This window comes from Sinohyriopsis cumingii, chromosome 6 (genome assembly GCF_028554795.1).
Source record: "Sinohyriopsis cumingii isolate HCF-2022 chromosome 6, ASM2855479v2, whole genome shotgun sequence".
Classification (NCBI taxonomy): Eukaryota; Metazoa; Mollusca; class Bivalvia; order Unionida; family Unionidae; genus Sinohyriopsis; species Sinohyriopsis cumingii.
In genome coordinates, this window is record NC_142966.1 from 65052587 (window position 1) to 65075115 (window position 22529).

The 22529-nt window shown below is 32.7% G+C and overlaps 1 protein-coding gene across 2 annotated transcripts in view; it reads right to left on the bottom strand.

The window, feature by feature from the left end:
* Positions 1–6803: 6803 nt before the first annotated feature.
* LOC149797105 (tumor susceptibility gene 101 protein-like) overlaps positions 6804–22529 on the bottom strand; it is a 30472-nt gene continuing 14746 nt past the window's right edge. Inside the window, exons 4-7 of one of the 2 annotated variants that reach the window (XM_089961778.1) lie at positions 21835–21998; positions 18886–19030; positions 9102–9310; positions 6804–8286 (exon numbers count right to left, since the gene is read on the bottom strand). In XM_089961778.1, the coding sequence (XP_089817904.1) occupies positions 9135–9310; positions 18886–19030; positions 21835–21998 (485 nt within the window). In that variant the 3' untranslated portion in view covers positions 6804–8286; positions 9102–9134. The remainder of the gene's footprint in view (positions 8287–9101; positions 9311–18885; positions 19031–21834; positions 21999–22529) is intronic. The other variant, XM_089961777.1, reaches the window with a different exon arrangement.

Sequence of the window (22529 nt, forward strand, 5' to 3'; positions counted from 1 at the left end):
CTGATAGCGTATGTAAACCTAAGCTCAGAAAACAATGCAATATACCATTCAGTTTATAATTAACCAATCTTTTCGAATAATTAAACGCTGTGCATGAAAATACATAAAGCGAAAATCAATGAATGTTGGCCAAAATCTCAAAACTTAACTCCACATTAGTATTTTCAGGGAGAAAGGTAATGATGTCGAACAGCATGGTGCATCCAATTTCACAGTTATTCTAGTGTAAAGTAAAAATTAGATCCAACATCATCCCATAAATGTACTTACACAGGCGTAAGTAGTTGTATCTACATAATCCTTTTGGACGTGCTGTAGAAAGCTCACAATCGTATTGGCACATATACCGCTAAATTATTATTCCAATTTCGTTATACTGTAACTTTAATATTGGTAGGCTAATAATATGTTAAAAGAAAACATTATAACAAATTCTCTTTGACAAAGAAATATAGGGTATCAGCTGTATTTTGAACCTGATCTCACTATGTATGTGATAATGAGCTGGATTTGTCTATCATGCGTGTTATGGCGCCTTACTTTGTGCCTAGAGTTAAGCAATTCAAACGTCTTTTGCCAGTCAAGAGATCCTAAACGATGATCTTCAATTATTGCGAACTTGTGTAAATCTTATATTATAACCTAAACACAGTGTGAGCTAATCACCAACATAATGCTTGCATGTATATACCAGACCTTACACTGTAAGCTGGAAAGATTTGTTAAGTTAGATCGCATCCATATCTGGGAATTCTTTCCTCCTGCCACAGCTGTAATAGGTCTATTATTCGTTCAGAATCTATGCTTATTGTATAACAGAAGATGTTTAAATATGTAATATGAAAGCATACCCTATATAAAATTGATATAACTTACATTCGTCTGATTCTGGGAAATGTATCTTAAACTGGGTCTTCTTGTGCTAAATCTGATTGCAAAAAGCTTGCAAAGTTGCAGCTTGAAGCAATCAGATCAGTCTCTGTATTACCAAACATTTTATTCACATTCACAGATTATTTTGAAACTGGACAGCCTACACTCACCAGATTTAAAATAAATAGCCCAATATGAGCCAATATCGAAAACGTACATTATTATTACAACATAAAAGCTCATTGAATAAAATGAAGCATTTTTATACATACGCTTCGTCATATTTAGATAAATAATTTCCTGTTAATCGCAAGAATTACAATTTGTCTGAGAATCTTCATCAACTTTGATTTAAACTGATAAGAAATAACGATGTGTGGAATTTCAAAGTTTAAATACTTTTGACAAATGTGAATAGGATGTTAATATGAAGTAAATTAATTTAAAGTCTTTCTCTTTCGTGACTGAATTGCTTCTTGCCAGGCCTTACATCACAGATGACGGAGCCTTATATTTTCACCTTCTTGCTGTTACGCTTGCCACCAGTGTGTCCTATGGAACATAATAATATATATTCAGTGACACTTAGCATGCGAAATTTCAAGTGAGAATGCGTGAATCACATCTTAGAGTCTGTTTTATATTAGTAATAAAATTATGGTATTTCAATAATGCCTCTCGTCATCTGCAGCTGAATGTTGTCAATAAAGATCTTTAACTATTTTACACATAACAAAAAATGAGGATTAACACTAAACATAACATTTTTGTTGTTTTATTCGTTTCATTTAAATTAAGTCCTTATAAGGAGGTTTTTAATGTTGAATTAATATTTTAATAGTAACACTTTCGAAAAAAATAGTTTACTATCACATATAATTTTACCGTCACTTACTTAAGATGCTTCTATCGTATATGTAAGATTTCTCATGTATCTTGCACCTATGATACCTATTTACGAAATGCATTTATGTAACTACTACTCTTTTATCTCCCGTGGCCGTGATATTCCAACTTGTTTAGAGTTTCATTTCAGTTATATTATCTAATACACTGAAAAATCTTATAATGTCCACCTCTCCTAAATAAAGTTGTATATCATATTAGGTCGCATATCCAACCATGTCACGATTTTCTTGTCTCCTAATTGCATCTATATATAACATCTCCTTAAGCATCACCTCACGTATATAATTAAAACGGATCAGTCAGTAGAGAGGGAGGCAGGTACCTGATGAAAAGTGGTTACTGCGCTAACTAATTCTTCCTTGTTATAATTTCAATTCAAAACCAAAGCGCTCAACTGCGTCTGTCAGCGGAAATATATTGTGCGACAGTGTAACCACCAGCAATGTTTGGTACAAATGTCCTGCGAAGAAAATTTTGGATTATGAAGGTGGAAGCATTCATTTTATGAGAATTTCTTGGTAATAATGATATATTTAATTACTGGAAGTAGAAATGAGTGTTTTTCGTTCAAAATTATTTACTGATGAATATGCCAACAAGAAAAGGAATTATACACTTACTCATATTGTCCAAAACAACAACCATTCACGGACAAGTTTGTGCGGATTATAATTTTCTTTTTTTTTTGTTTGGCACTTCGGTGCTGTAAATGAACTACCATGATAAGTACGAGCTTCATGCACGTTTCGTTACATGTCATATATTACATGATTGTACTTTCTGAAAGTTATAGATGTCAGTAGTATAGTACATAACATGTAACGACAAAGCCATTTCTTTGGACTGATTAGTGTTGTCTTTATTTATTTCAAATTGCAATGTGTTTAAATAACGTGAAACTCGTGTGCAAAAAATGAAATGTCCTTATTTTTTATTTCTTGCTTTAAAAAAGAAACTTATCCATTTTTAAACATGAAGATGACATTCATCTTTTTTGTTTTCTTTAGCATTAACAAACAAGTTTATTGTTATCTATATTTCGTTATAAGCGAGCATGCTTTTTACAATATTTTGTAAGTCGCCTAATGAAAATAATTATGTTCAACCGTGTGTAGACTAGTTCCTTAACATCTACAACTTTTTTCTAAATGCAAGTTCGGCTAGCCCACGTTTCAATATAAAAATAATATAGTCGCATGATATTCATCCCACTTTGATCGTGATGAGTATTTGGTGTCAAGTGATAGAAAAAAACGATAGTCACATAAGTGAAAATGTTTCTAAAGCGTCAAAATATGGTATATTTTGGTTACACTTCCCCGTGTTCTGCACTGAAATAATTGAGCTGCACCAGACTAGGAAGTTTAATGATTAAAGGATATCATATAAGACTAATTGTGGGGCAAGCGCCAACCAACCGAAAATGGTTATCAATGTAACCGATGAGTTACCTAAACAAAAATATATAAATACAAGTCTATTCGTTGTTGGCAACAGTTTGAAATTCATTTTAGAGGCAACCTTGCTGTCATATTCAAAGTAAGATATAATGACATACTTTCTACACCAATGTGTAAAGTCGTTATGATGAGTCAGTCTCTAAGGTTTGATAGAATACATCTTCCAGGGTCAATGATTATTGGTGAAATGTCGTTTCATAGCAAGGATGATTACACAAAAATAATTTATTGTGACCTGTTATTGGTGGTTGAGTTGAAATACTAGCAAAGCTGTATAGATATTTCAGTGTTATTCAAGCGTGAGAAATATGCCATAATGAGCAGTCGTGATAAATTCTAATCCATCTTGAAGAGATGTATCTGCATAAGAATTTTGATAAGTGTTCAATATTATCCAAGATTTGGAGCTGAAACGAATTAATCCCCAAATAAAAGCAGAATCATTTAAGAGCGATGTTAATTCACAAATCGGTAATCTTTATACGGCAGGTCTAATGACTAATAAAATGCAGAACATGCATGTCTATATTGATAGCAATTAATTACCTACATCCACAAATTGATAAATTTAATTTTGCCATCACGCAACACGATTTTAAGTTAATATTATCTCAGTCAAACATGCGATATTTCGTTATAAGATCAATGAAGCTTTTGAATTCCCGTGTTTTGACCACTCCAACACGTTTTCAATAGGAAATAAGTTTGAGGTATTTTTGTTAATTTGTTTTTCTAACTTTAAGAAAATAGTCAAAACTATTTACAAATTTTAAAATGATAGCTCCATTACAAATTACTATGTAAACTATTGAAAACTGTCGATGACAAAAAAAATCTGCGAAATAAGCCCAGGATATCGCTTGAATAACCCGAGGATGTCATATTCAAGTGACAACCAAAGTGAAAAAAGTAGGTCAGTAATAAAATACTTGGAAGTACCTACTGCATTTATATCAGTAACTAATTTTAGTAAAGACAAAACGAAAATTAATGTGAATCTGTCCTTATAAACGGACAGATTTACTATGTAGATTTAGATACGATGGATTAAAAATCGAACTTACATCATACAGAGATTATTATAACGGTGAATGACATCACCGTGACCTATTACATAACGGGTTATGCTACTCAAGTATAATCTAGCTGGAAAGTTGGTAGAAGTCTGACAAAGGAATAGTTAAGTATCATAATGATTTTTTAATGTGAGATGTCCTTGTAGATTTTGCATAATTGTTATGTGCAATTGAATTTCTAGCCTTTGATCCGCAAAGCAATAAAAATCAACCCAAACTCTGAAAGTAAGAGTCCTTGTATGGCCTCTCTAATATTTCTGATGATTTTCTACCGTCCAACGAACATAAATTTTATTTCGCTGGGACTACAGTGCTGTTGATGTTGTCAATTTATTTCAACCATCACTGTATAAAATAAATTTGAACGGATGCATCATCTTTTCACCCTATAATGTTGGTTTAACCGTTATAGCTATTTTGTACTATGGCACAATAACCGCAGTCTACATACGTTAAATGTCATGAAAAAGTTTGCATCATTCAAACATTTTCCGGTTAGCTTATCAGAAAATTGTTATACCACCTTCATTACAGTTTATGTCTCGCCTCCAAGCCAAGCATGTCGATGCTAGAATTCAAATTTGTTTCACTAAACCACAACATGAAATATCTTTAGCAAGACCTTGCAAACAAGCAAGTCTTTCTCTTTCTTTTCGAGTTTTAATTTTTCTTTCGGACGCTCCAAAATATTTAAATACAATAAGTGAATGTAATTAATCTTCATTGGTCCTTGGTCTGTTTAAATATCGCCGCACCATGTAACATTAAATGGGTAACAACAAGAATTAAATATTTTTGGAGAATGTTAATTCATCAATCACATCGAATTCCCATTTAACCCTATTTCCTGACATTTATGACGTTCCACTAAGTAATAAGAAGCAATAGATATTCTGTACTGAGTGGCTGTCTTGTCGGTAATCATTGAGACCTTTATTCTGTTCAGACTATGAGGATTCGCCATTGGGACGATCTAGAAGAATAAATGTAAAACAAACTGAGTCGCAAGAAACAGCAGGAAAGTTGATACATCGTCTTGAAACTAAAAATATAATTTGTGCTACAGTGAGCTTAAAGCTTACATTTATATGCAGCTGCCCCTACAGACGTACAAGCTTGAATTTGGATAACAGTGCCGTACACTGAATGTAACAAATCAAGCTCAGTACATGGGCTCCAATAATATTGTCCTTTTGCTTCACTAAATTAATAATAATTTTTCTATCTGTAGGTACTCTATTGTTCGTAAATAGAAACGGCTGCTGAAACAGAAGGTAATTTGAGAAAACCACATGCAATTTTTTAGAACGATAGGAAACGAAAAATACAAATTGTTTATACTGTATTTGCTGTATGAAACGTATGGTAAAATTATGTTATGATCAGTTCCACAGTTCCAATTTACTACTCTGGTCCAACTAATTTTAGATTCTACTACTACCCCTGTATCGGAGGAAAGATCATAATACTAGATATTTACCAAACTAATGGCAGATGAAATATGAACAGATGCGTTTGAGTGTTCTGCTCAACAAGTCTTTATATGCACTGTAATTTGAACGAAGAGAAAACTGTTGAATAATAGGGTTTCAACCTTCACATACATTTAACAACTCGATCCCACAAATTTGCTACCGCCTTCTTAGACACTTTGAGCAACTTATTTCATTCACTGATTCATTAATCAATTAATTTGTATTTTATGTAAAAGTAGCAGGATGCTCGAGACGGGAAATTACTATGATGATCATTCACATGGGGCACAAAACAGTAATCAAATGCTTTCTGTATAATATGTGACAATGTCTTAACTGCTTCTTTTCCTGTTCTTTCATTTTTCTCTCTGATGATAAATTATTCTGAACACTTATTTCAAAGCCAATAATGTAGACGTTGTTTAATGAGAATTTAAAAAACCCGGTAACGACATCATGTGTCGTACAACCGGTAAGGTGACAACTTATATGCTAACCATCTTATACTAATTTGTTTACGTCAGAGTTACCTTAAGCATCTTATGTCTACGCGTTCGGGCCAAGATCTGATTCTGTAGTTCGTGCTTTTAGTTTTGTTTCATAAAAGTATAGCATTTGAAGAGGTTTGCATTTTAATTTATTTGTTAATTTCATTTTTCCATTTATCTATATTTAATTTGTCAGAGAATTCTGTGTAATAATATGTAAATGCTTTAAATATGTATGAAAGTATAGACGGGTTTCATTGCCGTGTACACGAAGGGGGTTTAGTTTTATCCTCATCTATTTAAAAATTTCGAACATTTATCGGGTGAGACGAGATACATATCATTATCTGTCCATGTTTAACTCAATGTACTTCATATCAGTGAAACTCAATTATATGTGCAGCATACTTGTCGATGAAGTACACGTAGTTCATATGTGTAGAACTCCTTTTCTTCCAAGAGCATAAAGGGTAACAACTGAGGAGATATAAATATTAACATTAGGATGTTGATTAAGCCATACATGTTTGGTATTATTTATTTATGAATGAAGTTAATCTGATTAGACATCGATTTATTGTTGGTTTATTACTTTTAGTGGAACTGGGTCAGGAAATATCTAATGTGGACAGCAACACAATTCTATTGGAAGCCAGATTTTGCAGCTTGGTAACCCAGTAGGCAAACCATGCATTTCTGAAACCTTCTCTAGCCCCGTTCGTGTGTGTCTGTGTGTGTGTGTGTGTGTGTGTGTGTGTGTGTGTGTGACTCCTAATTTCCTATACAAAAACTGCACGAATGTGATGAGAAAAAAACTGATTTAATCTACAAAACTAAGCCTTACTGCAGTCATTATGCAAGATAGTCAATATTCTAAAACTTCAACTGCAACGATATCATATATAATAGATGGTATAACGATGTTAAGAACTCGTAGGGATCAAATATTAAAAATCGTTTATGATGTAACTAGGTCGCGGTGACGCAGTAAAATATGTCATCATTGGATCTAGCAAATGTCTGAACGGGTTTCGTTAGTTTTGTCAGGTAAAAAGAGCATGGAAATTTAATCTGTATGATAATGTGCAATGTGCAAAGTGCTTCTGGTATATCTATCTATATACTAAACAAACAAAGCCTTTGATTTAAAAGACTTGTCATTAAAATCATGAACAAAATCAATATATGACTGCAGTATCTAAGATTAGGAAAGTATCTAAGTCCGAGCTTTGGAAATATCAGAACTTTTGTTTGATCTGTATTTGTTTGTAATCTCCATGTATTGCAATATTCAACCATATTTTGTGAGTCCTTTGGAGTTTGTGCGTTCAGCAAACACATATACTGTAGCATCAGCATGTAACAGTAAAATCAATTTCAAGGACACTTCAACAGAAGTTATCGTCTGAACCATAATGTATTATATTAGAGAGTACATTTATGTTTCAAAATGGTATGAATCTCGTTAAAGTAATTTTGATTAAATGATTCATGGCCATCAAATCCTACATTCATAAAAATATTTAACATCAGATCTGAAATAAGCTAATATCAGCGCCAACAAATGTTCTTATTAAATCTCAAAAACATAAAATATTAAACTTTAAGAATATTAACCATCAATGTACTGCATATATTATATTCCTATTCATCATATTTATATATCTTAAATGTATGATATAACAAGCTTTCTCAGTGTAACGATTTCATGATATTAAGAATTACAGTGAAGATGCCATCTCAATGCATTGACCATGTGACCGGTCTCTTACAAAGATAAACTAAAATATTGATAATAGTGTTTCTTGCACTGCTTGTATTATATTTTCATTCAAATTTTTACGATTTGGACGGCTACAAATTTCTTGTGTTGCCGCTTCTTTCATTTGTCTTTATTTCGGTCAATTTATTGTTGCCTGTCTATGTTTCGTTTTTCGCTTCTGTGTGTGAAGCCTGTCCAGCAAGCTGTCAAATGGATCTTTAAAAGTGTTTTAATCTTCATTTCCTGAAAGCAAAAGGAAATAATGTAACAGCTTCAGACGAAAAAAATTTTCATGTATTTTGCAATTCTTTTGCGTGCCAGCAATACCGTCTTTTTTCACAAACTCTCCATCAGAGGCATGAACAGCGTTCTAAACACAATTGGGGACATGTATCACTCCCATCCCCATTCAATAATGGTTCAGACTTGTTATTAGTATTTTACTCAATCGTGGTTGAAAAAGATATGGGCCAAATCACATCACCCTAGCGTCAATATCCTTATGTTGACAGGGAACGTATTTCCCAGTAGTATTATTACCATCACCGAAAAATCGTCAAATGCACAAAAATATCAACACTATTATAGTTTAATTTCGTCCGTAAATAAATAAGATAATCTTCAAAAAGCAATGTTCAGTTTTTAACTAATCAATACAACAGATTTGTGCTCGCTACATATGTCATCACAAACAGAAGAGCGACCTGGATGGTTAGAGTCCTGAGGCCCGCCATACATCACAATCAGACTTAAATAACAGTCTTTTTACTTCGCTAACTAAGACATGCTTCAAATTCAGATTTCAACAAGAATCTCTTTGCATCTTTAGGCCACATGTACTCCAAATTCAGATTTACAAAAGGGTCCTTTTACTTCGTTAAATCAGGCATACTTGATATAGAGATTAAAAAGAAGCCGAGTTATTTGGGATTTTAGTTACATATTCAGACAGCAATAACATCTCTCTCTCTCGTCGTACAATGATACAGAACCTCCATCTATTCTCTCAACTATATGTTTGAAAGCAGGTCATAATTTAATTAAAAATTTTACTTTACTTTAAATTCTTCATTTGCCTTGAATAATCTATTTCACCTGTCGCTCTGAGAAACAGTCTCGTTCTTCTCCATTTCTATCAGTTCCGCTTTAGCTTTTTCGACCTCACGTCTTAACTGCTTCTTTTCCTGTTCTTTCATTTTGTCTCTCTTTCTCTTCTCAACTCGTCTCAATTCATCTCTTAGCATCAATAATTCCTCATCATCACTGCCTATATTAATAATAATAATAACAATAATAATAATAATAATAATAATATCCTTATCCATGGTGACAGAATTAGCTCAAATTATAACCACGAAATTAATACAAATATATATGTAATTAATTAAGAATTCCCAAGAGTAACATTTACTGCATAAACAATTACAAATGTAACAAATGGTTATTTAATGTATACAAGATTAAGATGCTGTTAACACATAGATAACTTCTTAAAGCAGAACCATTAAGTGCTTTTGTAATATCACGCGGAAAAACTGCTCCATATTATTAAAATACTCTCTCCGAACTTCCAGTATTTGTAAATCATTGTTTTCTCTCGACCATGTACTTCTTGTGCTAATGTTTTATATAAACGTACAAACATTAAGACCTCAAATTTAAGAACGGCTTTTCTAATCCTTAATTGACATCATCCAAGAATGCTGAACAGAGATAATGTAGATGTTAAAAGATCTTTGAAATTTAACATCAACCCAACTGCTCTTTTCTGTAATCTGTATATTATCTGCACGTAAGAAATGTTAGTGGCTTCTCCTCACACATTACAGCATAAAGTGTAGGAAAACATTCTTCACTTTCCATAATGTAATGACACTCAAAGTCATGATGTTGAGCATCTGTCATTTTATAAAACCACAGACACAGAGTTGACCAGACATGGAAAGCACTAATTTTGCTTATCGCGTTAAACAGAAATGTTTGGCTAAAACTACAGCTTTAACATAAATTCAATGCTTCGATCTCAAACCCTTACAAAGGAAAGAGGATTCCCCAACATACGCTCTGATCAAAACCCGGCTATATGTACTCGGTTCCTGTCAATACGAAAAATTCAAAACCATTAGAGAAGCTCTTCAACAAACCTATCGTGTGTTTTACATCCAGTCATGACGGTAGTCCTACTTATGAAATCAACTCAAAGTGACAATTATATTTATTTCCTTAAAATAAATTCACAAACGAATTTCAGAACTGCTAAATAAAAAAGAGATAAGTGAGTCGTTTTGGATTTTTAACGAACTGGATATGTGCTAAAATAAACATCAAAAAGCTTCCATTGACGTGAATACCACAGTATGCTTGAGTCAAAAAAGTGTGAATATTTGTTTCTCATACGTACAGACAGTATTTATTAATGTAATTGAATGAACTACTGTGAGATATGTGCCCATCAAGGGACTTATTTATATGCAAGCTATGTGACTGTGATTGAGGGAATTCGCTGGGGACAGGTGTTTTTCAAGAAGCCTTCTTGTACGTGTAACCTATGTGATGTATGTCACAGTATATGTTTAAATAATCTAATTTGTTCGACAGTTTTGTCCCATATGTTTTCCTCACATGTACAGACAATATCACTAAGTGTGATTTGGTACAATACTATGGGATAGGTATGTCTCATATAGCTTTCTTGTATATGCAGAAGGTTGCCACGTATTGTTTTTCGGTGGAGTCTTATGGGATATAAAACGTAATAAATAAAGCGATTCCATTTTGGTGAACGTTATTTCACTGGTTGTGTTAAAGGTAATGTCTCATCTTAGTGCGAAAAAAAACATGTTTTCGGTTGATTTGAAAATGTATACAGTGCTGACCATTGCAATTTTGGTTCCACTGTCATGTAATCTGTTATAATGAGAACTCCTTTTACCACTACTGCTGATTTTCGAGTGTTAATATTAAATCTGAAATTCCAGCTGAATCCAGATGGATGCTTTGGATTATGGTACGTTAGCATCTGAAAGACATGTGGTATTCTACGCATCTTTCTATTACATCACATGCTATACAGTCTAAGTACCAGTGTTTTGAGTGTCAACTGCTCCTGATTTCAACTTTCTCAGTTTTTATTTCATGGTAACTTGTTCAATAGTGTTTGTCCTTACGAATACAGGAAGGCATATATCTTTATATCTCGTGAAAATGTTTTATTGATTAAGCTTTTTATGAATATCACTAACGTATGATATTATATCTTTCACAAACATTCTCCTCAAATTATTTATCATTGCATACTTAGCATCCTCTTTTGCTTGCATGTCAGATCACTAGATGAAAGATTTTTTTCCAAAAAATTATCTCATTGAAGAATTATTTCTTGGTTGCTATGAGTTATGCATTTACCGTACGTAGAAAAGTCGCTACTAATTGTGTTGAAAAAAGAACCGTTACCTTCATTAAGACTCTCTGCAAATGCAATGAATATGTATTCGTGGTGGACTTTTTCAACACAATGTTGGCAAAATATTTTAAGTTTGGATCATTTAAATCATGTCTAGCATCATGAATATTGGCAGTTGCATATAAGAAGGCATAATCCATGAATTTTGTTTAAATCCTGAGAATGAAAACTTTGGTCTCTTGATTTTTCATTCAAGTATTCAAGTGCTTGGCCCTGTTTCTATCAATGTCTTGAATTGTTGTTTGGTGTTCGTTTAGTGTTCTGTCGTGTCTAATTAATTCCTCGTCGTACTATTGTGAAAACACAACTTATACAGATAGATGTTTCTTTAAATGATAAACCGTTAGTAATTGCTCTTCAAATCATAGATGGTGTATCGTACACAAAAACACCAGCAAATCTATATTTACATAAAAAGTTCTTTTTGAGATGATTCGCTTGCTGAGAGCATTGTCATGATCTGTGGCATATGTTTGTGTGTACTGTGTGTCAAGTAAAATAAAATAAAATGTTGTTCTCTTACATATATTATTAACTTGATTTCATTACCAAGTAGATTCCTTCTGCGCATTGTTTATGTATATAAAAGTCTATCTTTTAGCTCTAATCTGGTAAAAAAAAAACAGAAATGGCGTCAATCATATCAGACATGAGTCGATATATACATTTCCTTAACTTGTATTCAATCCTGACAGTTTCAATTGAATAAAGCTGTTTTGTGTGTTGTCTATTGCTCTAAGATGTGTTCATCACAACATGATGAAGCAAACTTATTGCAAAAGTTTTGAAAATTTCTAAGGTGGTGCTTGGGACTTAAAAAGCTCGTTTCTGGATATTTAAAATGAACATCAAAAACTAAATACCTTTATTTTTTTAATAAGAGTGATTTTTTATATAACATTTATAAGAATGTAATCAGAACACACCTCAGTCATTTCAATGCAAAGATCGTACAGCAATAAATATCCTGGCATATATTTCGTTTTTAACTCCCAAATGAGAGAGCAATTCTTAATGCATCTACATCTATTGTAAATGTAAATCTTGATCATTATATGTTTCTCCGTTTCAGCAGTGTTACTTTGAACCACACCTATAGTACTGACCACTTTTCCATCAACGTTATATTTTGTATTTTTAGCTAATTGTTCAACCTCAGCACGTAACGTGTTCCAAGGCTCAGTAAATATACCTTTTTTGGTCATGACTTACCCACTTAAATCTGTAATGCCCATATCATACGTTGCTTTCATTATTCTAATCTTGATTTCATTCACATTAGTTATGTTGTTACATCTCCTGCAGCCTTTCTGGTTATCGCTATTACATCAGTCTTTCTATGCACCTTTATCAATGTATTATTGTTAGCTATGATATTGTTGTTCAGGCCAGGATCCTTTTGTTTTGAAATCATTCATCAGCCTTGCAATTACGTGATCATTCTGTTTTATTTCCTTAGTCAAAAATGTAACTGCTCAAGATGATATTGTAAAGTGGCATTGTTTCCCATACATTAAAACTTTCACTACATTTTTCCAAGCATACATTTTACAATGTATCCTCTGCTTGATCGGTTAGATTTATTGTTGAACGTTAACTAAATCATCTGCTCCTTCTATTACTGATTGCTTGGGTTAGATGAAGATAAAGTAAAGAGTCAATGTTTGAATAGGTCTTGATCTTCAAAAACTATGTTTCTATTCACGTCAATCTGAACTCGGCTAGTTATTGCATTTACATTCTATTGAAAAGAATATAATTGGAAACTTCTTAGTTCCACGATTTGATGTCATTCATAAAATTGTTACTAATATATTTAGAAACCGTCACTACCTATCCTTAATACAACTATTTTATATGATGCCTCAAATATGTTGTCAGTGTTACATAAATCTGAGATAGGGTCATTATTCGGGTTTAATTCGCTATTAAAGAAAACAATCTATACGTGTAGTATTCATATGGGAAAAACTTTGTAATATGAAAACAAAGCCATCCATGAGGGATAATGGCGGAAACAAAGACCCAGAAAAATATGGATATGTAAGGACACAGATAAAAGAGAAGGATTTTTTTAAACTTCTAAACTAGAAATCATGAGTTTATTCAAAATTACAGATTTATTTTTTTTTTAAATGTTTATGACTGTGGTGCATTTCAAACATTACACGCAATTCCAGAAACGCAATTTAAATTTCTATCATCTCTGAAAAAGAATATCCCAATTGAACCAAATGTTACTATCAGAGGAACTTTGCAACTTTTTGAAACTATCGAGATTCCAGCAACAGACACAAATGAGACAGCTGATAACAAGTATTAGAGCCAGAAAAAATTACTGGTTGGTACTACCAAAGATTCAAAGTAGCAAGCTGCAGTGGAAAGATTACTCACTACACAGGATAGAAGGGTATTAATGCTTTGATGTTTGATTGGAGTTATTGAAACCATAAATTAGATTTGGTAAACCGTCAGCCAATTGTCTGTTTCGTCGTTTGGGACTTATTTCCACATCAAAGTCTTCATTGTTTCCTCTACAGATTACCTTTGTCCGAGTAAAATGAAGAGTACTTATTGAGTCCATGTCCAGCAAAATCTTGTCTTTAATGCTGTAAAGCTAGTTCTAGTCAAACTGTGCATTTGAGACTTTCATTTGTTGAAAATGTCTGTGACAATGCAGTGCATATCATCTTGACTTTCTGCCTGTGTCATTTCACAATACATTAATTACTGTCAAAATGTATTTATAAACATTATTACATTTTTTCAAACTCATATCTCAGCAATATTTGCATGGCATTGGTCATCCAAGTTGGTAAGATAGACCCTTTTAAATGGAAAGATTTTGTTCCTAACTGCTTATGTAATATGTAGGTAGATTCTTCTGTTGATATAACATTTAGTACACCACACATTTTTTTCTTTTCGTACAGCAATTTGATTCAGTAATTGAATAATATTTGTTTAAGTATCGGTTCTTTCAGGTTTATAGTAGAGATGGCTTAAACAGTGATCTTTTTAAAAGCATTTAAAACCGTACAAAACATTCAGAGAACGTTTTATGTAGATAAATTACCTGTATGTGCTGTCAATAACCAAACAGAACAACATCTGCAATTTAAGCCTCAACTTTCAGCACTTTGCAGCATTTCATCAGTGTCTCCAAACGTACTAATTGATTCACATTGATACTCAATTTTGATAGTCCCAAGGGTTGATTTAAAAACATCAACTTCATACACTGAGCCATCGTGAGTTCTTGCAAGCTTATCCTGTTTTCCATAATTTATATTGCTGTTTTGATGAATCATTGCTGATTGACTTGTAGTAATGACAGATATATGAGTTGGACTGTAAATTAACCTCAGTTCAAACGTATGTATGTATCCACATCAAACGTCATAATCTATTCCTTCCTCAAACGTCCAATAGTATCAATTGTTTGTCACACTGATGATCTTTATTCTCCTGACATTATCATTTTATGCCATTTGTAACTATGCATATTTTCTGAAGCATTGGAGGATATCTTTTTTAAACTGGAAGTTGAGAAATAAAAAAAGATATTTTCTTGAATGTTCTTCATATCATTACTAGATTTAAACATTACTGTATCACATCTAACCTTGCAAACCAAAGCCTATAATATATTAATGGTTTTATATTAATATAATACTAATATCAATATATACTTATATCATCTCTAAAATCAATGCAGTATATCACTAAATAGTTTTGTGCCATTTTTTACGTTCAAGTATTTTAAATTTTGTTATCTTCATTTACTTCAATAATATGGTCTCAGCAGCATCGAGTGCCTACAAGAGTGGAAGGTATATTTTTGTTTTATAAAAATGAGTGCTTTCGGGACTAGGGGATATTCACTTGCTTTTTAAACATGAGTGCTGTCTACAAAGTAAATGAATGCCCCTGAGCATTGAAAACAGTGACTTATACTATATTTATTGAAATAGTATGCATTCAATAACACAATAGTACGGCTTACATGTGAGTAGTTTAGTAATGAGAGTGAAATAATTATAATTAATCAGTCGACAGGTTATCTCACTCTCCCGTTACTTACCCACTAATGAACTAGACTTTTAAGAAATTACAACTACATCGAATTATCACTGTCCTGCAGAATAAGTTAATTTCTACAGAAAACAAGGAATTGCACAAATTGTTACGGAGATGAAAGTGAACTACACTGAAAAAGAATATTTTACGCACGATCGACCAGACATTTGTAAAAACTAGAATGATGATTTCGCTTATGGTTCAATAAATAATACACAGCGCTGTGTAACATGATACTCTGCCCAATCAACTAAACTTGGTCGTATGGATGGCAACAGCTGGGTGTGGAATATTATGTTGGCATTTAATAGGTTAAAATGTTCTAGAGTTAGCAAAGTCAGTATTCACATTTCATGTATATTTTCAAATACAAACACTTATCTAAATGTAAAAATACCTTAATCTGATAGCGACGTATTTAATTCGAATACAACCGCATTGATATGAACGAATTAAACCTAATTTGTAACAACTTTGTAATTCCAAAATGTAAGTAAGTTAAAATGGATTACTGAGAAGAAGCAAAACTTGATTGATAATGGACCCGAAAAACATAAAATTGTATATAATAGTTTTAAAGATCATACACCAGATAATATGATAAATACTCACAACACTGTATCATGGAGTAAGTACTCACATGCAACATTGTACCTATGAAGCAAATACTCACAAAATTATATCTATGGAGCAAGTACTGACATAAAACGTTGTACCATGGAACAAGTACTCAGATACAACAGTATACTTATGGAGCATGTACTGTCCAATACGGGAGAAAATTGTCATCTGAAAAATTTAACTCAGAAGTAATATATAACAAAACAACAGGACGGATTTATCTTATTTTTGTAAGACAATACAAGTTTTACACATGAAAGTATTGCAAGTTAAATCAAGGAATTAGATCATGTATTATTTTCGTGGCTCAGTTCAAACCAGAACATATATTTCACTGTTTATTTCAACTAAAAACGATTCAATTAAAAACGTTATTTGAGAAATTAACTTTAGGACCAACAAGATAATAAATTTAGATACAACTCTTAGACAATATTCCAGTAATGTATTTCAAATTCTAATTTCTTCAGATACAGACTAAACTTCTTTCTTAGTGGTGAAGGCATATTTAATTGCATTGTAATATGCTTAAGAAAATGTTGGATAAAAAACAAATCATTGTATATCTTAAAACTAGGATTAGACACTGCACTAAATACGAAAAGGACACTATTCAAGAAGTTGACAAACAGTTCCCGTCAGCCTAGAGAATCCGCCGAAAGATTGGCAGAGAAATAAAATAAAATGATTGTAAAGACCATGTAGATATGAAACACGGAAATTGGGACACTATTGTATCTACAAGTAGCAGAAGATTTATAAAACAAAAATCAAGCAATAAGCAACACTCTTATATATTTGTTAGAATTGACTTAAAGTACGTTTCAAAATAGGTTATTAGTTTCTAACCGCAGTTGTTGCAGATTTTCTACTACTGATAAAAGAAGCTTAGTATTGGAAGAAGAAAAAGTATCCCATCCCAACGAAATGTTTTACAGCAGTATTTCAAGGCTCGTTTATTGCACTACCACTGATTCAGTGCAAACTTCTCCTCCTGTTTTTCTCAATAATTCAAATGTATAATGGACACCTTCTTTATTAAATCATAGTAGAATTCACCTCAACAATAAGAAACAGAAGTGCACTATGCACCAAGCTTAAAATAAAAACTCAAAAACTCGATAGTAGTTGCATTCACATAATTATATCATGTACTGTATTTAGCTGCAAAAAAGAAAGGACAAGAACTCAAAGAAACATGCACAAGAATCTATAACACACATTGCATGATCATAATGATTTGTCGATTTGAACATCATTTATACAATTTCCAATTTATTTGAATCTGTCCGACTAGCTGTATTCACAAGATTCTATCATACTATAAATTCATCTGCAAGTCAGATGGGTCATAACTCTTATGAAAAGTGTATAAGAAAGTTACTTATTAATACCACATCAACAGGTATTGATCATATTATTTAACAAGTTTAAGACAATCCGTCGAAAACTGTGTATACATAAAAGATCTGATCAACAAATAATTCATTACTATTTAGATGAGTCTATGGAAATCCAACTGTAGTTAGGATTTGCAGTTGCGTTTGTTAATATGTTCATTAGAATTTTAAAAAAAAACGCCCTCACTAACGTTTGAATTTATGCACAAAACTTTGGATTATTGTGAACTCATTCAAAGGCATTCTGGATTGCATCATTGTGTTATATCAAGATATTCAAGACTATTGGAGTTAATTCAGAATAGTCTATATTTTTAGACATGTAAGAGGACATTTAGGATTATTTGGGATTTAATTCACAATACTTTAAGTGTCCCTTGAATCTTCACTTTGTACTGTAGAGAAATAAATTGTTTGTTAATTTTACTTAAATTCTTGGTTTCACTTCTTCTGTTAAATATTATAAGACCAAGAGTCGTAACAACATATTAATGCAAAGTATTCTCTTGTTGTAGGAGAGATTGATGGAATAATGTATTATGTACTACTGAAAGATGGGAAAATCTCAAACGTGACTCACAATGTTGCACCAGACGATATTCTTTTCTGATCCCCGGGGTTGAAGTTTTGCTATCCAACACTGATGTATAATGAATCATTATTTCTTTCCTATTCCTGAATGCTAAATCAGGGCTGAAGTCAAACTTAGTAAGGTGAATAATAAGACTATAAAGGTCTTTATGTGCAAATCAGTTTTCAATGAAAAGCGACTGAGATTGTCAAAGTAATGGCAATACACAGCATCCAAAACTGTGTACTTAAGAACATCTGCACCACGATAAACAAATTGTTATCAGGTCTTAAAATAAATAATGCACTTAACCCTAAAAGTAACTCAACGGACACAAAATATTGGTATCATCTTCTTCAACTGAACTTTCACTTTAAAATGATTTTCTTTTTAAAGACAATAAAAAGATAAAAAGAAGATCCGTTTAGGAAAGAAAAACATTAGCAATTACGACCGGCTGTAGACTCAAGATGTTCTATCTGCAGGAAACTAACTTCAATCGTTGCATGTTTTTAAGACATAAGCGTGCTGTAATTATTGTCAATCTTGATTACTGTGAATTAATTTGAATTGTTGTGCCAATTTCTGTTATTTGATACAGGACAACCGTCAAGCGATGCAGGAAAGATCTTCCCCATCGCTGTTCAACACTGCAAAAATATGCACTTACACATGTAGTAATGTGAGAAGAAGGAAGAAATAATGACCTTGCCCAGCATGATTGGGTGTCTGCCCTGATTCCTGACTTTGGTTGTGTGGTCTTGCTGGTGGAACCACTCTAGAGTACACCGGGGGTTCTTCTCCAAATATTATAACCAGAACCTGTATCAAACCTAGTAGGTCTGAACTGGGCTGCAAGAATTGTTAAAAACAACAAAGTATAAACATAAACCACAATTGTTTAAATATGTGAGTAGGATCTTTAAAACAACATCCTCAATGAAAAATTTAGTGGCTGTTCTGCATCTTATTCTTACATTGTGATGAAAGAAGAATAAATAGCAACAAACATAACATTCATAATATTGAACCCCAGAATTTATATAAGATTGTAATTAACTGGGTATTTTACTACTTCGTCGTTTGTTCTAAATGGATTTTTTAAATTTATATAGGGTATTGTGTCAGTAACATCCATCACTATTTAAAATATCTAAGTTATTCAGACGTTTTTGTGCTTTTGAGAATGTGTTAGCTGGCTTAGCGACAAAGACACAATCAGTGTAAGCTCAATTATGTCACTCTGCGTCACAGGTTTTCCAGCTAGGATCTAGTACTGTCAAGACCAGCACATGGTGTTCTCAGATACTGTGACTTTATGACAAGCGTTATCAATGCGACCCAGTACTGTGAAGACTAACTCAGAGTGTGCTCAATTATATGACTATAAAAGTTTTGTCACTGTGATCCAGAACTGTCACTATGAGTGTGATCAATTACATGACCCTATATGATAAGAGCTCTCATTGTGATCCAGCTCTGTCTAGACTATGAATGTGCTCAGTTATATGACTATGTAATCGTTTTCACCATGATCCCGTACTATCATTTTACATATGTAAGCATTATCTGGTACTATTACAGTATCCATGGAGTACATCAATCGAATATCCCATGTTACAATACTGAGTGCGTTTACGGCAAAAAAATCACTCTGACAACTTCAAACTAAAATCTTGAAGTTCAAAGTCCATTCAAGAATATTTCGTGTGCCTTTCTGTGTGTTTATCTGCATAACATATATATGTGTTATGAGAAAGAGAGAGATATAGATAGATAGAAAGATAGATAGATAGACACACACACACACACACACACACACACACACACATATATATATATATATATATATATATATATATATATATATATATATATATATATATATATATATATATATACATACATACATACATACATACAGACATACATATATTCAAATGAGAAGATTTCATGCAAAATATTCCTCAGAAAGCAGTTTGTTGATTTCACATAAGACCATGTGTAGAAAGCAAAAAAAGTATATCAATTCATCGAAAAGAACCTTTATCAGATAGCATTTTAGATGACTTAAGTTTTGTTAATATTATAAATATTTCTGTACTGTAAGACTATAATCAACCAAATACGAAACCAAATTGTGTCTATCCAAGGAAGGTCATTCCACTCCAAAAGCCTACTCAAAAAGAGGCACTGACTGCTCTGAATGAACAAATATCTAGGCTATTTGGCAACTAAGTCACAGGTAGCAATAATTATCTTATTATCAAACCTGTAAATGGCTATAAGAGTTTTAGATACTGTACATTTTACAGATAAATATCAAACGTATTATGTAGTGTTTCTATTATTAATTTAAATTATTTTTCCTTAGTCAAAAGAAACATACTGCCTTTTAAAGGTAAGCTACTGAGACGCAAATTCTACATTTTGATTTTTTCTAAATGCTTACATGCTTACATGATATTCAATACAGGAACTATTAGTGATGAGTTCCTCACATATGGCCACTCACGCCACAATTTGCTCAATAGAAGCTCAGCATTCAGTGGCTATGATTCCACTAAATGAAGAATCAGTTGAAATGATTCACGTTTAAAGTCTCATAAATGCAGTAAATATTCCATGTAAAGATATAAAGTTGATCGACATTAGGTAAATGAAATTCCAAACTAGTGCGGATGAGACAAACTCGACAGAAAACATGTTTATATCTATGAAAATAAGTTGACATCAACTGCGTCAGAATATGTTTAATGTGGACGGTTCTTGGTGTATGCTGATTACAAACAAAATCCCATGTAAAAATACGTAGTTGACTGACAAGGGCCATCACTCTATCCATAATGGAGTAGACAAGACAAAACCCATAAAAAGTCCTTTTGGCCAAAGAGACAATATTCTTACTAAATTCTATCAGAATGTATTGAATGATTCTTGAGCCAAGCTCATTGCAAGCATCATTGAAAATTTCTTTGTCTAAACGAGAATTTTCTTGACGTTACTATCATACGTTGACTCTGTCCAAAATACAGTAGGCGTTACTAAACGCATAAAAACATATAAGACAATATTAGTATGAAACTGAATCATATTATCTTTTACGATTGGCTACAAGCAACATCACATGCGCGAAGGGTATCAAGAGCAATAACTCGGCCGAACTAGAGTTGCCGAAACATAATCCACAAACGGCACATCTAGGTCCCGAAGAAATTGAACATACCAAACTGCATCATAATATGTTGAATGGTCCTTGAGCCAAACTGGTAACAATTATATTTTCTAATAGAGGCGTAAAGAAAAAACTAGATAAAGTCAATATTAATATTTTATTACCTTTTTCGGAGCTCGTGTTAGTTCACGTCAAAGTTTCCAATCAAAGAGTTTTAAGTTCTGAGGTGAAAAACTGGACTATAAATCTGTATGTGCCATAAAATGTTATGGTGTCGGGTCACTAAAACAGTGTAGGTTGTGTTGTCAGAACCAGGCATATGTTTGTGGCCTAAGGGTTGAAGAACTTTGCTGGTTACAAGAAGTGTCAACGGACAGAGAGTGAAAGTCGTTGCAATAGGTCCCCTGCATCTTGATACAGAGCCCCAATAAACTCAAAACGAACAATATATCTGGATTTTAAATAAGTTCACACAACTCACATATATCCACTCCGATAAGTAAGGAATATAAACGCTCCCATTGCTGTCCACATTTGGCCCTGTCTTGATTTGCATAGAGTTGGTTGGCTTGACATACACCAAAGGTGGATTATATGGATGTGTATCCATCAGCCATATGGCAATGGGAATGTTATATGTACTACCTGAAAAGCAATGAAAGCATCTTAATCTCTGTAACATACACCGATGTAACTATCTTTGCATTAACAGAACATAGATATGGGATTTTTGTTTTTGAAAATGACTCCACTTTATTAGACCACACACAAATATATACACGCACTTGGAATAAGTTTATTTAACCTTATATAAAACTGAGAATATATATCGTTCCAAAGCCAAATTATTAGAAAATGAAGGATTCCTCAGTCACTTGTGATGTTTCCTTTACAAAATTAAGGTCAACGTTTTCATAAAATGTTCATCCCAGCTAGGACATGTCCACAACAAACACTATCAGGATGAAAAATGTAATGGATCTATGCATAGGAAATGTGAAAACAATGGAAATTACACCCAGCCACAATCATACTACGAATGGGCATTTCATTTATAAACGGAATTCCACGTGTTGTTTACCCATCTATGGGTACAGACAGTTATCTATTTCCAGAGTAGATATTTGGGGTTTACTATAACTGCATCTTACATCACTACTTTATGCTTGTCAGAAC